The sequence below is a fragment of the Harpia harpyja genome, chromosome 12 (genome assembly GCF_026419915.1).
Source record: "Harpia harpyja isolate bHarHar1 chromosome 12, bHarHar1 primary haplotype, whole genome shotgun sequence".
Taxonomy (NCBI): domain Eukaryota; kingdom Metazoa; phylum Chordata; class Aves; order Accipitriformes; family Accipitridae; genus Harpia; species Harpia harpyja.
This window is the reverse complement of record NC_068951.1, coordinates 36,284,764-36,299,340: the sequence shown is the minus strand read 5'-3', so window position 1 is coordinate 36,299,340 and position 14,577 is coordinate 36,284,764. Positions and strand designations below refer to the sequence as shown.

Here is a 14,577-nt window from a genome sequence, read left to right as displayed (position 1 = left end):
AGAGTTCACCACAAGCAAAATATGGTGTTTGACAGAGGCTGAGAAGGAGATTGCCAGCCCCGGTTTCCAAAGTAGATCATGATATTTCTATAACGTGTATTAGTGCAGTGCATCTGCAATGCTCTGTAAGAGAAGTACGTGCTGGCCTTGTGTGCATCCTAAATACTTTCAAAAACTACAGTAGCTGTTATCATAAAACAGGATTGTGGATTTTGTTGAAGGCTCTCGCATAAGAACAACTATGTGCTAAGATTACTTCCATTAAACCTCCTGATGAGTAGGAGCAGCTTGTGTGCACTAAATATTAACAGTAAACTAAATGCGCTTGCTTGAGGAACAACTTCATGTACGTGAGTGACAGGAGGGAATAAAATCCACTCTAGTAGTGGGATGGAAGTGCTGTGTTTTATGGTAGTGTTCAGTCACTGTCTTCAAAAAATTAATGAAACCACCTAAGGTTCGATGGCTACTCCAAGGTGTAAGGTTTAGTGTGATGACATCACGTCCCTCCTGCAGCTGAAGTTGTAGAAATGAAAGCAATGAGGTGTGCAAAATAACATATTCTGACCTGGACCAGGATTAGAATCCCAGCGAGAGCTTATAGGGATGCGATCTGAGATATTGAAAATGATACTACTGTGCAGTGGTTGTTTCTTATATATGCATTGCAAATGAATACTTGTGGTGTGAACATCGATGGCATGAATTATAACAGAAATTTTAAGTTGGTTTTAAGTAGCTTTCTGGTAGCTGACATATACCGTACTTTCCACAGATCCCTTCATGTGGGGGGAAAATGCATTTTTGTTCAAACTTTCCCATCATCAACACATCTAAGCCCCCAAGCGATGACATTATCTCCCCCACGCTATTTTTTTCCCCGTGCCAGCGAGGACACTGGTGACGCTGGTGCGAGGTCCTCCAGCGGGCGGGCTCGGCCAGCACCACTAGAGCCGAAGGGGCAGGAGGGGAAGCTAAGGAGCGGGGAGGCTCCCCGCAGGCTGTGTGTGCCCTCCGCGCCTCCCCTGCGGCCGCTGACTCGCGCGGTGTCCGCGGCCTCCTCAGAGCCCCGCGCTCCGCCCACCTGTGATGTCATAGTAAGGAGGGGCTTTTCTTCTGCAGACTCCTCCCTCGGAATCTCCTTCATCACCATGGCAACAGCCTTATCTGCCGCCCTAGAGCCTTTCCCCTACAACAGCGAAATCAACAATGGCGCGAGTCAGCAGCGGGCCTGGCAACAACCGCTTCCCAAAAACACACCCCAGAACCATCCAGGCATTCAACTGACGGCGTTTACGTCTGGCAGCAAAGCTTAGCTGGAAGTAGAATACACAAACACGCTTTAAAAATAATAATAATAGTAATAAGTTATCTGTGAACCTGTTAGTTAACAATGCGGTCGGGGTCTAGCCGTAGTCTTGTGACTCGTTAGAGCTGCCCCAGTGAAGTCAACGGGAATATGGCACTGCCTTGCTGGGGCAGGACTGGCTGGAAATACTCCAGTGCAAACGGAAGGATTCGGACCTTCCGCGGGGTAGGATCTCCATAAGAGTAGGGTCTGGAGAATCAGCCCCTTAATTTAATTTTGCTTACGCAAAAGTTTATATCTGAAATACCTGGGTTTTGCTTACAAAAGCTGATTTTGCAAATAAAGCACGGTTCCTTGTAGTTCACTGAGGCAAACTCTTCCTGAAATGTGAATGTATAACCTGCAGGGCTGGGCCCCCAATGTTTATAGCTCTAGTAACATTTTAAAAAGCAATTTACATCATATAAACAGTCTGGGTTTTTGCTAACAGAATATATGGAGCCAAATTCTGCCATCATAGGCATTGCTACAGTTCTCCCCAAAATGGCCACTGTTGTTGAACTTACTGTGAGGATTTTGTTTTTTAAACTTCACTTTTCTTAAAGTTCACTTAATAAATTGTAACTATTCAAGACAAAGTTAAAATATTTTAACATTATTTAATATTTATCCAAACAAAAAATGCACTAACATGTGCATAACGTACTCTCTTTCAAGCCATACTCTTTATTTTAAAAGGGTATTTATCTTCTTGAATTCACATGGATTTCTGTATTTTGATCTCTTATACGCTTGCAAGTGACAGAGAAATCTGAGCGTACACATAAAGCATAGCAGCAGAACTGTATTATGCTAGTGTCCCTGGGCATGTCCTTACTATTATACTTTAAAAGTTCCCATTGATTTCTGTGGAAGTTTTAGCTGTGCGAAGACTGCAGGATCTGGCTCCATAAAAGCAGTATTTTACACTAGACTTTAAATATATTTAATACTTAAAAGTCTATTAACGGAAAGGGTTCTTTACTGCCACGTCATATGCTAGAATTATTCACTAGCACTGTATTCTGTGCCCAATAAAAAAAACACTATTGCTTATACTGAACTACAGGTTGTTTCAGAAACATTTCATCAATTGCAGGTAAAAACATTATGTACTATTGCGGGTTTTAAACAGATTTTATTAATCATCACTTCAGTCTTAGGTTAGCTTGCTTGTGCAACACATCACAGTTACCCTACAGAGAGTTCTTTGCATGCTGCAAGAAATTCTCAGAGCAGAAGTGTCATAAACGATAAGCATGCTGGATTTGTGATGCCTTTGATATCCAAAGAACTGCAAAGTCATTGTAAATTTAAATATATTTAATTCAATGAGAATTACTTCTAATTGGTAAGCATATCAAAGGTTCTTGGCCAATTACGTATTTACGCTGTTCATGATTCGCATGACATGTTCCAGGTCTATGAAGCTTGTTTCTAGTATGACGCATGGAGCTATCATTAGCTAGCACTAGTAACATGCTATTTGATCTTTATAAAATGTAGTCCTTTTGTGCCGAGTGCTAGAACAAAATAGTTTATCAGCTAGAAAGGATGCATTGGAAAGCATGCAGTGCTTTTTATTTCTTGCAGAGTAAAAACCCACCAAAGCAAAGGTCAGGTCACTTTTTTGAAGACAGAGCCACTTTTTCTTCAAGGTTTCACCTACTGCCTGAAAAGAGTCATGATACTCATATTAGTGCCTGCTGTTAACCTTTCATAAACAAAACTCTGCAAAACCCTGGGAGTGGTTGATACCATATATAAAATCTGTCTCATCAGTTTAAAGTGGCTATAGTACAATGTAGAATAGTAACGTGATGAATAACTCTGTGATATTTTTTTACGAGTAGACGTCGTATATTTGCTAGTCAAAGCAAGTGGTTTGATACTACTTTTTTATTAGATATTTCTTTTAGCTTTCCTAAAAGACTACATGTAAGTCAGGTTGATTTATTTCTGGCTACTCAGCCTATGGTATGAAAAACATTATTCTGAAACTAGAAGTTCGTAGGCAATTTCCTGGATACCAGAGAGAAAGGCACTGCAGTGAAATAGCTTAAATTCTCGGATTCTGGTGGAGAGAAACACAGGTAACCAATTAATTGGAAAAGCCAGGTTTTTATTCTGGTGACTAGAAATGGATTTTGTTGTCCAATGTAAGGTATGTAAGCTTGAAAATTTTGGTTTCTATTTGCTGTAATGAATACTATATATTAAATCTTTGCCTATGAAGTGATTAGGCAGAAGAATTGGAGAGGAATAAAAACGGTTTTTCTAAGACCGGGACAACCTTGTTACTGTTGTGAACTGCAGCTGAAATGATAATCTCTAGTGCATTTATTACAATAACCATTGAAGGATTTTTCTTTTAAAAAAAAAAAAGATGCTATTTACTTGGCCTCCTTCAATATTGTGTTGTTTCTTAGCGTTTTGGCTTGTATGTATTTATCTGTTACAGTAGCTTATTGCTCAAACCCTGTAATTCTTCAACAGCTAATTTTACACTTGCCAGGTCTTTAAAATGAACAGTTTGTTGATAGTGCAGATTTGCAAGCTAAGTTATTTTCTCATATAAACAACAGTTTAATAATTTAGTAAATAAATTTCATCATTGCCTATTTGCAATATATAGATGGAAACAACTGTGATGCAGAGCATGACAACCTATGTACAAATCAAGACAAACACAAATTGATGAAGGAAAAATATATTATTTGTTTTCATGGAACACACTGCTTAAGAAAAACTGAGAAACATGCCTGTATTTCATTATTTGATACACTTAAAAGGGAACAGTTCCTTTAGATGATGTCTCCAGAGCAAAATGAGTAGGGTTCAGAGTATTCCCATGATGCTAAATATTGATAATAGAGTTGGGTTCAAAACTTAATAACAGTTTCTCTAGGTTTATCCCTTGGGATCAGATGAGGGGTAGTAATAGACATTTCCAAAGAAGTATGCTGATTTGGCAGGATTTTGTAAGAAAATACTCTATTTTTTTGCAGCTGGTATTTCTGAATAGTTAGAAATTAAATTTTGTATAAGTCACACTATTTAGATGTGGTACTTAGTAGTAAGCTACTGTAAGAGCATATTAACATAAATTTCTAGGACAGCACACAGGGTTTTTTTGTTTTTTTTAAACCAGTGATGCATATAGCTTTGTAACCGTGCTTATGTACGATAAAGCTTTTCTTCTTTAAATACGTGGGACCAATAGATCGCCTCCAAGTCATGATGGACAGATTAGTTAGAATGAATACATGGTCATACTTGAAATGTTACTGTTTGGTGAAATACTATATAATTCTGTAATTCTTTTCTTCATTACAGTTGTTTGCAAATTTGTTCTTGTATATGAAAAGCCAATGGCCAGTGCCTTGTATATATTTAACATTTTGACAACAGTAATTAAATTATAATGATTAATTACAGATATTCTTTGTCATCTTCTATGCAATAAAAGGATTTTATCTAAATCCATAATATAATTAGAAGTTTGCTTTTGACAAATATTTAAGGTACTTGAGTACCAAATTCACGTTTCAGGAATATTTATACCACTTATTCTTGTGAGAAAGTGAACAGAAGAAATTGAGTGAGTGGATTTTTAATTTTTTTTAAATACGTATACATGGAGAAAGACACTCTGCCTTTATGTAAACCTGTGCTGTTCCATTTATTTTCCAAAGGTCCTTCCAAGCTGTTTCAGCTTTACTTGACACACTACAATGCATCGCTATTCACTGAGCTATTGGAAATCATCTCAACATGGGCATGTTTAAATTTAAGCTTTTGTAAATTTGAAGTTTTAACACAGCTCCCCTTGTAAAGAAATTTGATAGGAAAAAGTGATATGCAGACAGTGCTAGTACTTGTATGATATGATTACTGATTTCATGTGGCATCTCTTCTTTCTAGTTGAGGAGACACAGAATAATAACTTGCTATATTTATGAATATAATGCTAAAAAAGTGACCAGCTAACCTGAACTTTTCACATTGGGCTATTGAATTGAAGTGTGTTTAAAAACAAAATAAGAAAAAAACCACCAGGTACTTTTCAGTCCAGAGTATCTTGAAGTGCTGATCTGCTCTTCTAACAGCTTTAATAGGTTGGGGAGGGGTTTTATAAAGCAAACTTTATGAAAGATGCATTAGTGGTAACTTTAAGTTATAGTAGCTGTAGTCCTATGTCAGGAGAAAGAACAGATAGAACTGCTGTACGTGCTGAACTTGGAAAGCTTGGCTGCTGTCCAGATCCCCAGGCAGCTGATATATTAGACTTACAGTACCAATTAAGCAGCCTATTCAAAATGGCTTTATGCACCACAAATCTTTGTGTTTTGTACAATTTAAAAATAAAAATGAAGTGACAAACTTGGCTTTGCCATTTAAAATTATGCAGTGCTAACATTTTTACCTCTCAAAATGAGCACGCGCAGCTATGCAATGGTACTATGAGAGTTCTAGTGTCCACAATACAACTGTGAGCTCTCGATTTCATATAGGAACTGTGTTTATTGGTTTGTATTTTTCCCTTCTCAGGCTTTTCTGTTTGTTTTCTCCGTATGTCTGTCTTTTCATCATCTGTGCTTTTCTACTATTTTCTCGTGGTGTTATATCTTGCATCTTATATATCATTAAAAATAATGAGAAATATGGTGAGGCAGTTTTATGAACCAATACACGATGGCTATTTAAACAGAAAATTCTGGTTTTCATCAAAGCTCTTGGTAGTTTTTTATTATGAGCTTAACAAAGTGAGGTATATATCTAAGGTAAATGGGAACATAATTCCTTTAGGCACTGCTCAGTTGACTGTGGTGTGGAGACATGTGAACAAGCTATATGTCCTGAACTGGAAGCAGTATTGTCAAGGTAGACCAGCTTTCAGGACTTGAGCTAGTATTTCCATATTGTACTTGCATCCTTTGGAACCTCTTATCAAGCTTTCTGTTAGCGATGGTCCAACCTCTCTTGACTCATGCCCTTTAGTGGTTCATTCTTATGAGATTATGTTGAAATACAGATGGTGTTGGCTACAGAGAAGGAATCGGGTTTAGGAAGGCTTGCCTGAGAAGTAATTTACAGTAAAGCAGCTAAATCTATATTGGCTGAGTTCAAAGCATCCTATTCATCTTTCATTCCTTTCTTTTTTCATTCTTACATTGATGGAGTAACAGATATTAATATTAATATGGGAAGACTTTTCCTGTGTATGAGAAAACTGGCAAAGAAGGAGATAATAGCTGATAAAAGGTAATCAGCACAAACGTTCATATTTACCTGCATTGGGCTGTGTCTTATGTCCATTTAAATGTCAGTACTGTGGTTAAATTGCATTCCAATTTGAGAAGCATTTGCATTGAAATGGCATCGTTAGGTTTTCCGTTTATTGACCATCAGTAACTGTTGCATTACGTGTGCTCCCTTTAGAAGTTGTCTTATTCTGATGCCTACAGATTAATTCTGAAAGCCAAGTGGGACTGCTTCCAAAGGGTGTCCGGTGAAAGCTCTGCAAGACCCATTCTGCTCTCAAGAACTTATGCAAAGTTACTGTACTTAATGCATCTGAACACATTTTATGACTGGAAATTAATAAACAATTCAGTCAGGCTAATAGGATGAAAATGCAGTGAAACGAGGTTGCTTTTTTACTCTTAAGTCAAAAAGTTTTATTTGGAATATACATAGGGAGCATATCTTTTGAGCAAGGTAACACTTTCTAATTTTGGAACAATAATGTTGACTGAACTGTAAATAGTAAATCCAGCCTGGAATATAGAGCAAGGTTGGTAAGAAGAGCGAGGTCTGGGACAGAACTAACTACTTAAAGGTTTTTTAAGGTTCTGGTCCTTTTATGAACAAGTTATGTAATATAGCTGCTTGTGATAGGCTTGGATGAGACATTTTGCAGTCCTTCCTTTCTATGGAAGCATCATCTTTTAATAAGGCCATTGTGAATATGTAGAAACTATTTTTTTAGCACTTATTTGATTGACTTGAGAATTTGGAACTGCATTATCAAAGGGGCAAGTCGTTTGACTGCATAAGGTATTTGACTTCAAAAATTTCAGGGAATAGCTGTAGAATTTCTTTCATCTTTGCTTAGTCTCTGTCAAGGAACATTGTGAAGTCATTGGATTTAGCAACTGGTAATTTCAAATTTGTTTGGTAGTCTTCAGCAGAAAATTAATACTAAAGTATTGTCTCTCAACTGGGGTTCATTTTGTGTTGACTTCAGTATCATGAGCCCCAATCATAACATACATGTAATAACAACACAATTAGTTTATTACTATGATAATGCATGTACTGAATTAGAATAAGGCATTCCTGTAGTACTAGTTCAAGTGAAATTCAAGGAGCTCAGATCACTTTCAAAACAAATGGATTGGTGACTAATGTACTGTCCATTGTTTAAATGTGTGTTTACTGCACACATGATGTGCAAACTATGTATTTTGCTCACTCACTTCCTCCCACCACATAATGCATGTTCTTTAAAGTGGTCAGGGTTCCACATCTCTGAAAGCTGCTACACAGTTTTTAATGGCTTTTTTTTCCTGAAATGTTCAGAGAACTCAGACTAACAGTCTGCGGCAAACATAGTAAGATTAAAGGCTATACAGTAAGTCTGACTTGCTACTTTGATACACATAATATTACTGATGAAACAAGTTCTCCTGATATGACTTCCAGTTTTGTGTACTTCTTTGCATGTTATCTTTAGTGGAGTTTCCCAGGATGCAGTTCATGTTGAATGAAGGGCTACAGCAGCGGCAGACACTAATGATAAAGTTAGAAGCACAGACAGCTCCTGCAACAGATGTCTGGCAGACAGGATCTGCCATGATGTGTGTGTGTGTGATGTAGAGCTTGGTTTCATGGCCCAGGAGTGAAGATAATATAATTCCAATGACATTTATTCACATAGAGGAACAGTTGGCCATTACATTTTATCTGTTGTTTTCAAATGATAATTTAAATTCCACTTCCTAATAAAGAAGCAATACCGCCTGGGTTATGTGAATGTGCTGGAACTGTGGTAGTTTGTCAAAAATTCACATCAGTGAGAAGGCAGTGAAATCCATGCCTTAAAACATTTGGTACACATATATTCTGTTTAATAATTAGCAATGTTTCAGCCTATGAGAAACTAGGCAGGAGATAATTTTGAATAAGCTTCCATGGGCTTGTGTTCGGGTGGGAGATGGGAACATGCTCTAGCAAATTTTCTTTATATTCCTCTGCTGGTTCACAAACCCAGATGTTTCAGCTGACACAGGCTGGTCAGTGGACCATAAATACCGAATGGAAGAATTTTTGATAAATCCATGAGATTTTTTATCAGCATACAGAAGTATGCCCTCTTCCACTTTCTGTTCTTAATATGCCTTAAGAATTAAAGATGTATGCAGACATGAAGCATTGGCCTGTCATTTGCCCCCCCCCCCCCACCTTTAGATAAGTTTAGTTCATTTCCTGAGTAATTCGAGGGCTAGACGTTTGATTGTTGAGAATTTTGAGTTAAAACAGACAGTAAAGATTTTAGCATTTGATTTAAAAACTGTATCTAAGAATTATTTAATTATTAAATGTTCTCTTTAAAAATCTAGAATTTGTTATTTTTGAGGGTAGAAGTTGAAATTATATTTCAACTCTTTTACACCCTCCCCCCAGACAGAGAATGTTAATCCAGAATGTTGAGTAAACCATTTAATACAGCTGAAATCAATTTGGATTATAAGCAATCTGTGGATATGTAGAACTTTTGTATTAATGCTAATGCTGTTCAAGATGTAGTGTCACAGCTGGACTAAACACAGAATTGATGGTAAGTTGAGTAAACAGGATAGTTAGAAAAATATATATGTAGCTTGTGCTTTTTAAAAAAAGAATTGTTTAGGAAAAACAATGAAAAACTGAGAGGCGGGGGGGTTTATGTGGAAAAATCAGAGGCTTATCAAAGAGCAAGAATAGAGAATAGTCTTCATAGGAAATTCAGAACATAGAACGTTATTTTGTGCTAATTGATGATTACAAGACAACTGTTTCTGAGCCTGTCTTATATACAATGTTTTATAGGTGTAGTGGTAGAGTAACCCTCAGTGAAATTAATAGCTCTTACTTAACCTCAGAAAACAGCTTGAGCTACAAAGCTTGAGACGAGGATTTAACTTTTTGCATGCTTGTCACAAATGTTTATAGATGTTGGGAATTTTGATTTTGACAGGTTTACTTGGATCTGCTTTTGCATTATCTTTGCCTTTAACTATGTTGCTGTCAGAGGTTCCTGTACTCTTGGTTGTGGTGTCCTGAGAGTTGAAACATTAATTTATTGATATTAATATAGCAAAGGCCGTGTTGACCAGAGCAAAGCATGGAGTGAGTCATGGCATAGCTTAAACTGTTATGCATTAACTGTTATGTCTTGATATCACTAATGTTTCTCAATAAAAAAATACACTTAGCTGTGGCAACATGGAAGTATTTTGGCCTTCCATAAAAGGTGATGTCCAAGTACCTAGTAGCAGTCTGTCTTCAGTCTCAGACTCCAGCTTTCGCAGAGAAAAAAAGTGGATGATCTCTGTGGAGAGATCAGTCTGTGGGTTGGTTCTCTCTTTTATTACTTCTTCACCTGGGACCAATGAGACTCTGAAAAGTGTATGACAATACTTTTAACTATGCATAAAAGACAACTAGAAGTATAACTGTGCCTGGAATATGATGCAAGTTCTTTTAAAAAAGAAAGTGATGCAGGTTCTGATGTTAAAATGGTATAATCTGTGCTCTCCCTGTCTGGAACATAGAAGAAATGTGTATTTTTTCCAGTGTTTGCAAGCTTAAGTACTTTGTTCTTCTTGTTCCAGATATCATTATAAAACCATTCACTTCACAGTCATACGCCTGTGTAGCCAAAAAAGGAGTTAGACCCCATTAGCCCAATCTTCTTGTTTGTGGATACTTTCTCTAGATTGGGCAAAGACTCATCAGCCATTTAGAATGAGAAAAAGAGTCAAAGAAACAAACATAATTGAAAAGAAAAAAAAAATCTCATAGAGCTAAAAGAATGCTCTGCTTACATACTAATCAGATCGTATCCTATAGTTACCATTCTATGAGAGCCTTAAGATCATTTAAGCCCTGAAACTGTGGTTTTCTGCACAGAAAAGAACTGGCACACCTGTAGAGAATATAACAGAAATTTTTATCAAAACTGCTGGATGGACATAGCGGTTGTCTGTTGTTTCCTCTGGCTTTTACGTTACCAGATTAAAAGAGTCTTGCTTATTGTCACTGTAGGGATGGTTTTACTCTTGTTTTGAAAGCCTTTAAGGAAGGTGGTATTATTTAGGAAAGGTGGAATTCTGTTGAATAAGGGCAACTATTCAGATGCCCTCTTACTTCAGAGTCAGATAAAATTCTGCATACTGTTTTGAATAATAAGATATGTATTCAAATAAATGAATTGTTATATGTCTCTTGCTAGGTGCCTAATTGCAGAACCATTTTAAACTTGTATTACTTCTAAAATGACTGTTATTTTGATTGTTCTGATTTTGTTTACGAAGGAAGACAGCTTGGACGCAGAAGACAGTTTGTAATGTATTCTCATCAGTATTAACTTATTGAAGATTAGGATGAAAATCTCAGGATTTGAGTTCTGTAAATCTGGGGTAAACATTATGTGATCAAAATCCATGCCTTCAGTTTAATTCTTTCATATAGATTCTTTCACGATTTGTGTATAATAATTACAGGAAAAGATTTAATTCTGTTTAGGATTTTTGTTTTTCTTTGGCTCTTTTGTTAAACGCCTTGCTCAAATGCTATGCAAAAAGAATGGAAATTTTTCTTAACACGAAATGCTAAAATATAGTTAATCCCAACATAACAATATATGTGATTCTACTACTTAAAAGGGTAGAAAGATGGTGAGGCAGAGAATGAACGGAACAAAAAAAGTAAAAAAGGGTAGATGGAGGGTTATGATCTGGATTTGTTTTGAAGCATATTGTTGTTACTTTCTCATCAGGCCTGTGATTAGAGCTGTACGTATTAAATAATGAAAACATATCATACTAGATGGCAGGTTTGAAAGCAACAGATCAAGATAGTTTATGATTGAAAAATAATTTTAGGACTTATTTTCTTGACCTATTTAAGTTCTCTCCAGCCACCATTCGGAATGCTGCTAGGATAGATTTAGCACTTTTCATAATACAAACATTTGATTCCCACCATAATATAAACATTTGATACCCTTGAATTTATGATGTCACTTTTCTGCTACAACCTTAAGATTTGAGTCCTTTCTACAGTGAATGGAGACTAAAGTAGAACTGTTACAGCACTTTGGTAATAAAGGCGCTTTATGCTGTATCCTTGACCCAAAATTCATTCTGTGTGTCTTGGGCTGTGTGTTCTTGGTAACAAAGGTTTCTGAATCTTAGTGTACTTACTTGCTAGAATAAAAAGCTATTTTTAACACAGTATAGTAGAATAAGTTTACCCCCTTATTTTTATTCCTAAAAATAGCAGGTTGCCATTTATCAGACAATAGCAATAGTAGATGAGGCAGTGGAATAACAGTGTGACTGCAAAATAACTTCATGTCCCTGACCTGGAGATGGCCTCTGCACACAGTTTCAGCTTTGGAATGATCTCATCTGAAGTACTGAAGTACGTTAATGCCGCAAAAGCAGTATTAACAGCATCGTATAAGCCCATTTAGAGAGGATTATGCTACTGTCTCTTCACTTAGCCCCTCATTTATCACACAGTTTGGAAACCTTCAGGAAGCAAGTTCTTAAAATTGAGGTATTATGAGTGTGCTCTTAAAAGATATTCCTAATTCCTTGATGTGTACTATTAGTGTGGAGAATGGACTTTTCTACTCTAATATTGCAAAAATGTTGTAATTACAAAAATGAAAAAAATGTAGATACACTAGTAGATAATTACTTCTAGACCTAATCAGAAGTTCAGCTGTCTTGGACAATTAAAAGCTCATTCTTCTACCTTTACGGTTTAAGATAATTTTTTAGCATAACGGGCCACATCAGTTACATTTGTATAAATCTGCTCTTTTGTATACGTTTTCAAGTATTCTGTATTCTTTTTGGCTTTAGTGGATTTAATTTCATTTTACATCAGTGACAGTGATTAGCATTTGACCAGTTCTACAAGGAGCTGAACGCAATATCTCTATTTCTAATAGCCAGCACATCACTGATATCAGATATGCTCTGTATTGTTCTGTTTAAACAAGCATTCACCCTCTCCTATATCGTTACTGTAATGCAAAAGCACTATTTTTCATAAATTTATTGTTTACGTCCTTTACTTATTTTTGCATATTTATAAAGTAACAAGCATCTATTAAAGAAAAAAAGAAAAAGATGTATTTATTCACTTAGTTTACACACACTTTTAAAATGCATGCTTTAACATTGTATTATAATAATAAAGTTTATAAAGTAAGTTTTGCAGTCCACGTGTGCTTAGGTTGTCGGGTTCCTCATTAGAGAAGTAAGGTCTGGTTTTTTTTCTGTAATTCAACAGTATTTCAAAATTCAGATATTTACAATCAGTTTGGGGATGTCTGCAGTATAACTAAAAAGGTGGTGAGTCCACACTTGTTATAGCAGCTATTTAAACCAGCTTAGTTTGGCTGGTAGGGTAGTAATTTTGCTTAATAAAAACTCTGTGAGTACCTGCAGCATATATCTGTGACCAGGTAGTAAATAGAAGCTGGTAAGGGTAAATGCCTCTTACAGAGAGGTTCTTGATTCTCAAACCGTCTTACTTGAGATTTTATATGCAAAGAATTGGTAAATCATCAATTATGCTTGCTGTGAAGCTTCTTTAGCACTTACTTTCTTGGGATGTAAAGGATACTGCTTGTATTTCAAAATTGGCTTTTGGTACATAGAAAATCCCTTGAATGTACTGTCGCACAAATTAGTGGATTCTGCCTCTTCAGCTGGGATGTCAAATCTAGGGCCAGCCTGTCCTATGGAGTTAAAGCTAAACTAAATCTTCCCCGTAGTTCAGGGCATAGTAACCTAACGCTGTGGAAGTTAAGTTGCCTGACAATAGCATGACAGCTATTGTCAGAAATATTTCTCCTCAGAGGTTCTATAAAAAAAAAAATCTGTATTAATCTTGTAGTCCAGTGCTATGCGCTGCTTGTGTCCTCTTCCACAAGAACACGTTCATTTAACATGGACTGTTCTTGAACATCAAAATAAATCTTGATCAAGTGAAAGAGCAGGGATGAGTTAACCACTTTCTGAATTGCTTGCAGACAGCCTCAATAAATGTGCTTATTATCAGAGAGTTAACAAGCTGGTATGTGAGGGAAAGAGGTGCAGCAGCTTGCTTGTGTTTGCCGTTCGTACTGAGTAATGGACTGGGATGTAGCTGACAAACACGTGGAGGGAAGTATGGGTATTTCTGGCAACCCAGCGTGGGTGAGATAGGTGTCAGGCCTGGGAGCAGAGGATAAGCGGTGGAGTTTCAAATTTATGTATCTATATGTATCTTGACTTTGCTTTCTACTAACTGAGGAGAACAACTAAGCCACCACAGGAAAAGAAATATTAAGTTGCTGTTGGTATAGTCCAGCAGTAATTCACTATATTGTCTCCTGATGGGTTTAGGAAGAGAGTAGAGTGACCTTAGATAGATTTTCTTGTGACAATGCTCTGACTGTCTGAAATAAGTCTATCAGGCAGCACTCTGAATTTTTTATTCACTGAAACACAGTGCTGCTCCATTTCACTCTGAAAAACTTGTAAATAAGGAAGTCTTGATCCAAACTTGCCTATTTCCCATTAAGCTTCAGACACTTCAAGTTAATGAAACCCCAGTGAAATGATGTGAAAGATGGCATTGTCAACTCAGCTCGATAAAAATTATGTGAATAAATAGGTAGGCATATGCTTAGACTGGCAAGGACTGGAAGATTGTTTTCAGCCCAGATAGCATGAGCATAATTGAGGAAAAAAGAAGCTGTCGCAGATGGTGATAGCAGTGAGAGGCCCAGTGACATGTGCTTCAACCCAAAGTTTGCTACAGGGGAGGTACTGAGGTAGGATGACACACCAGAGCAAGTGCCAAAATCTCAGGCTCTAAGAAACACGCTTATTAACTAATTAAACTTTCATATTTGTAAAGAGAGTGAATCAAATCATTCCTTCCTATGGAGAGATGTT

General features: G+C 36.7%; 1 protein-coding gene across 5 annotated transcripts in view; it reads right to left on the bottom strand.

The window, feature by feature from the left end:
• PEX5L (peroxisomal biogenesis factor 5 like) overlaps positions 1 to 14,577 on the bottom strand; it is a 117,205-nt gene that overhangs the window by 40,837 nt on the left and 61,791 nt on the right. For 3 of the 5 annotated variants that reach the window (XM_052803561.1, XM_052803560.1, XM_052803557.1), the window contains exons 2-3: positions 2,955 to 3,020; positions 1,085 to 1,189 (exon numbers count right to left, since the gene is read on the bottom strand). The exons of 1 other annotated variant lie outside the window; for it this stretch is intronic. In XM_052803561.1, the coding sequence (XP_052659521.1) occupies positions 1,085 to 1,189; positions 2,955 to 3,020 (171 nt within the window). The remainder of the gene's footprint in view (positions 1 to 1,084; positions 1,190 to 2,954; positions 3,021 to 14,577) is intronic. One more of the 5 variants, XM_052803558.1, reaches the window with a different exon arrangement.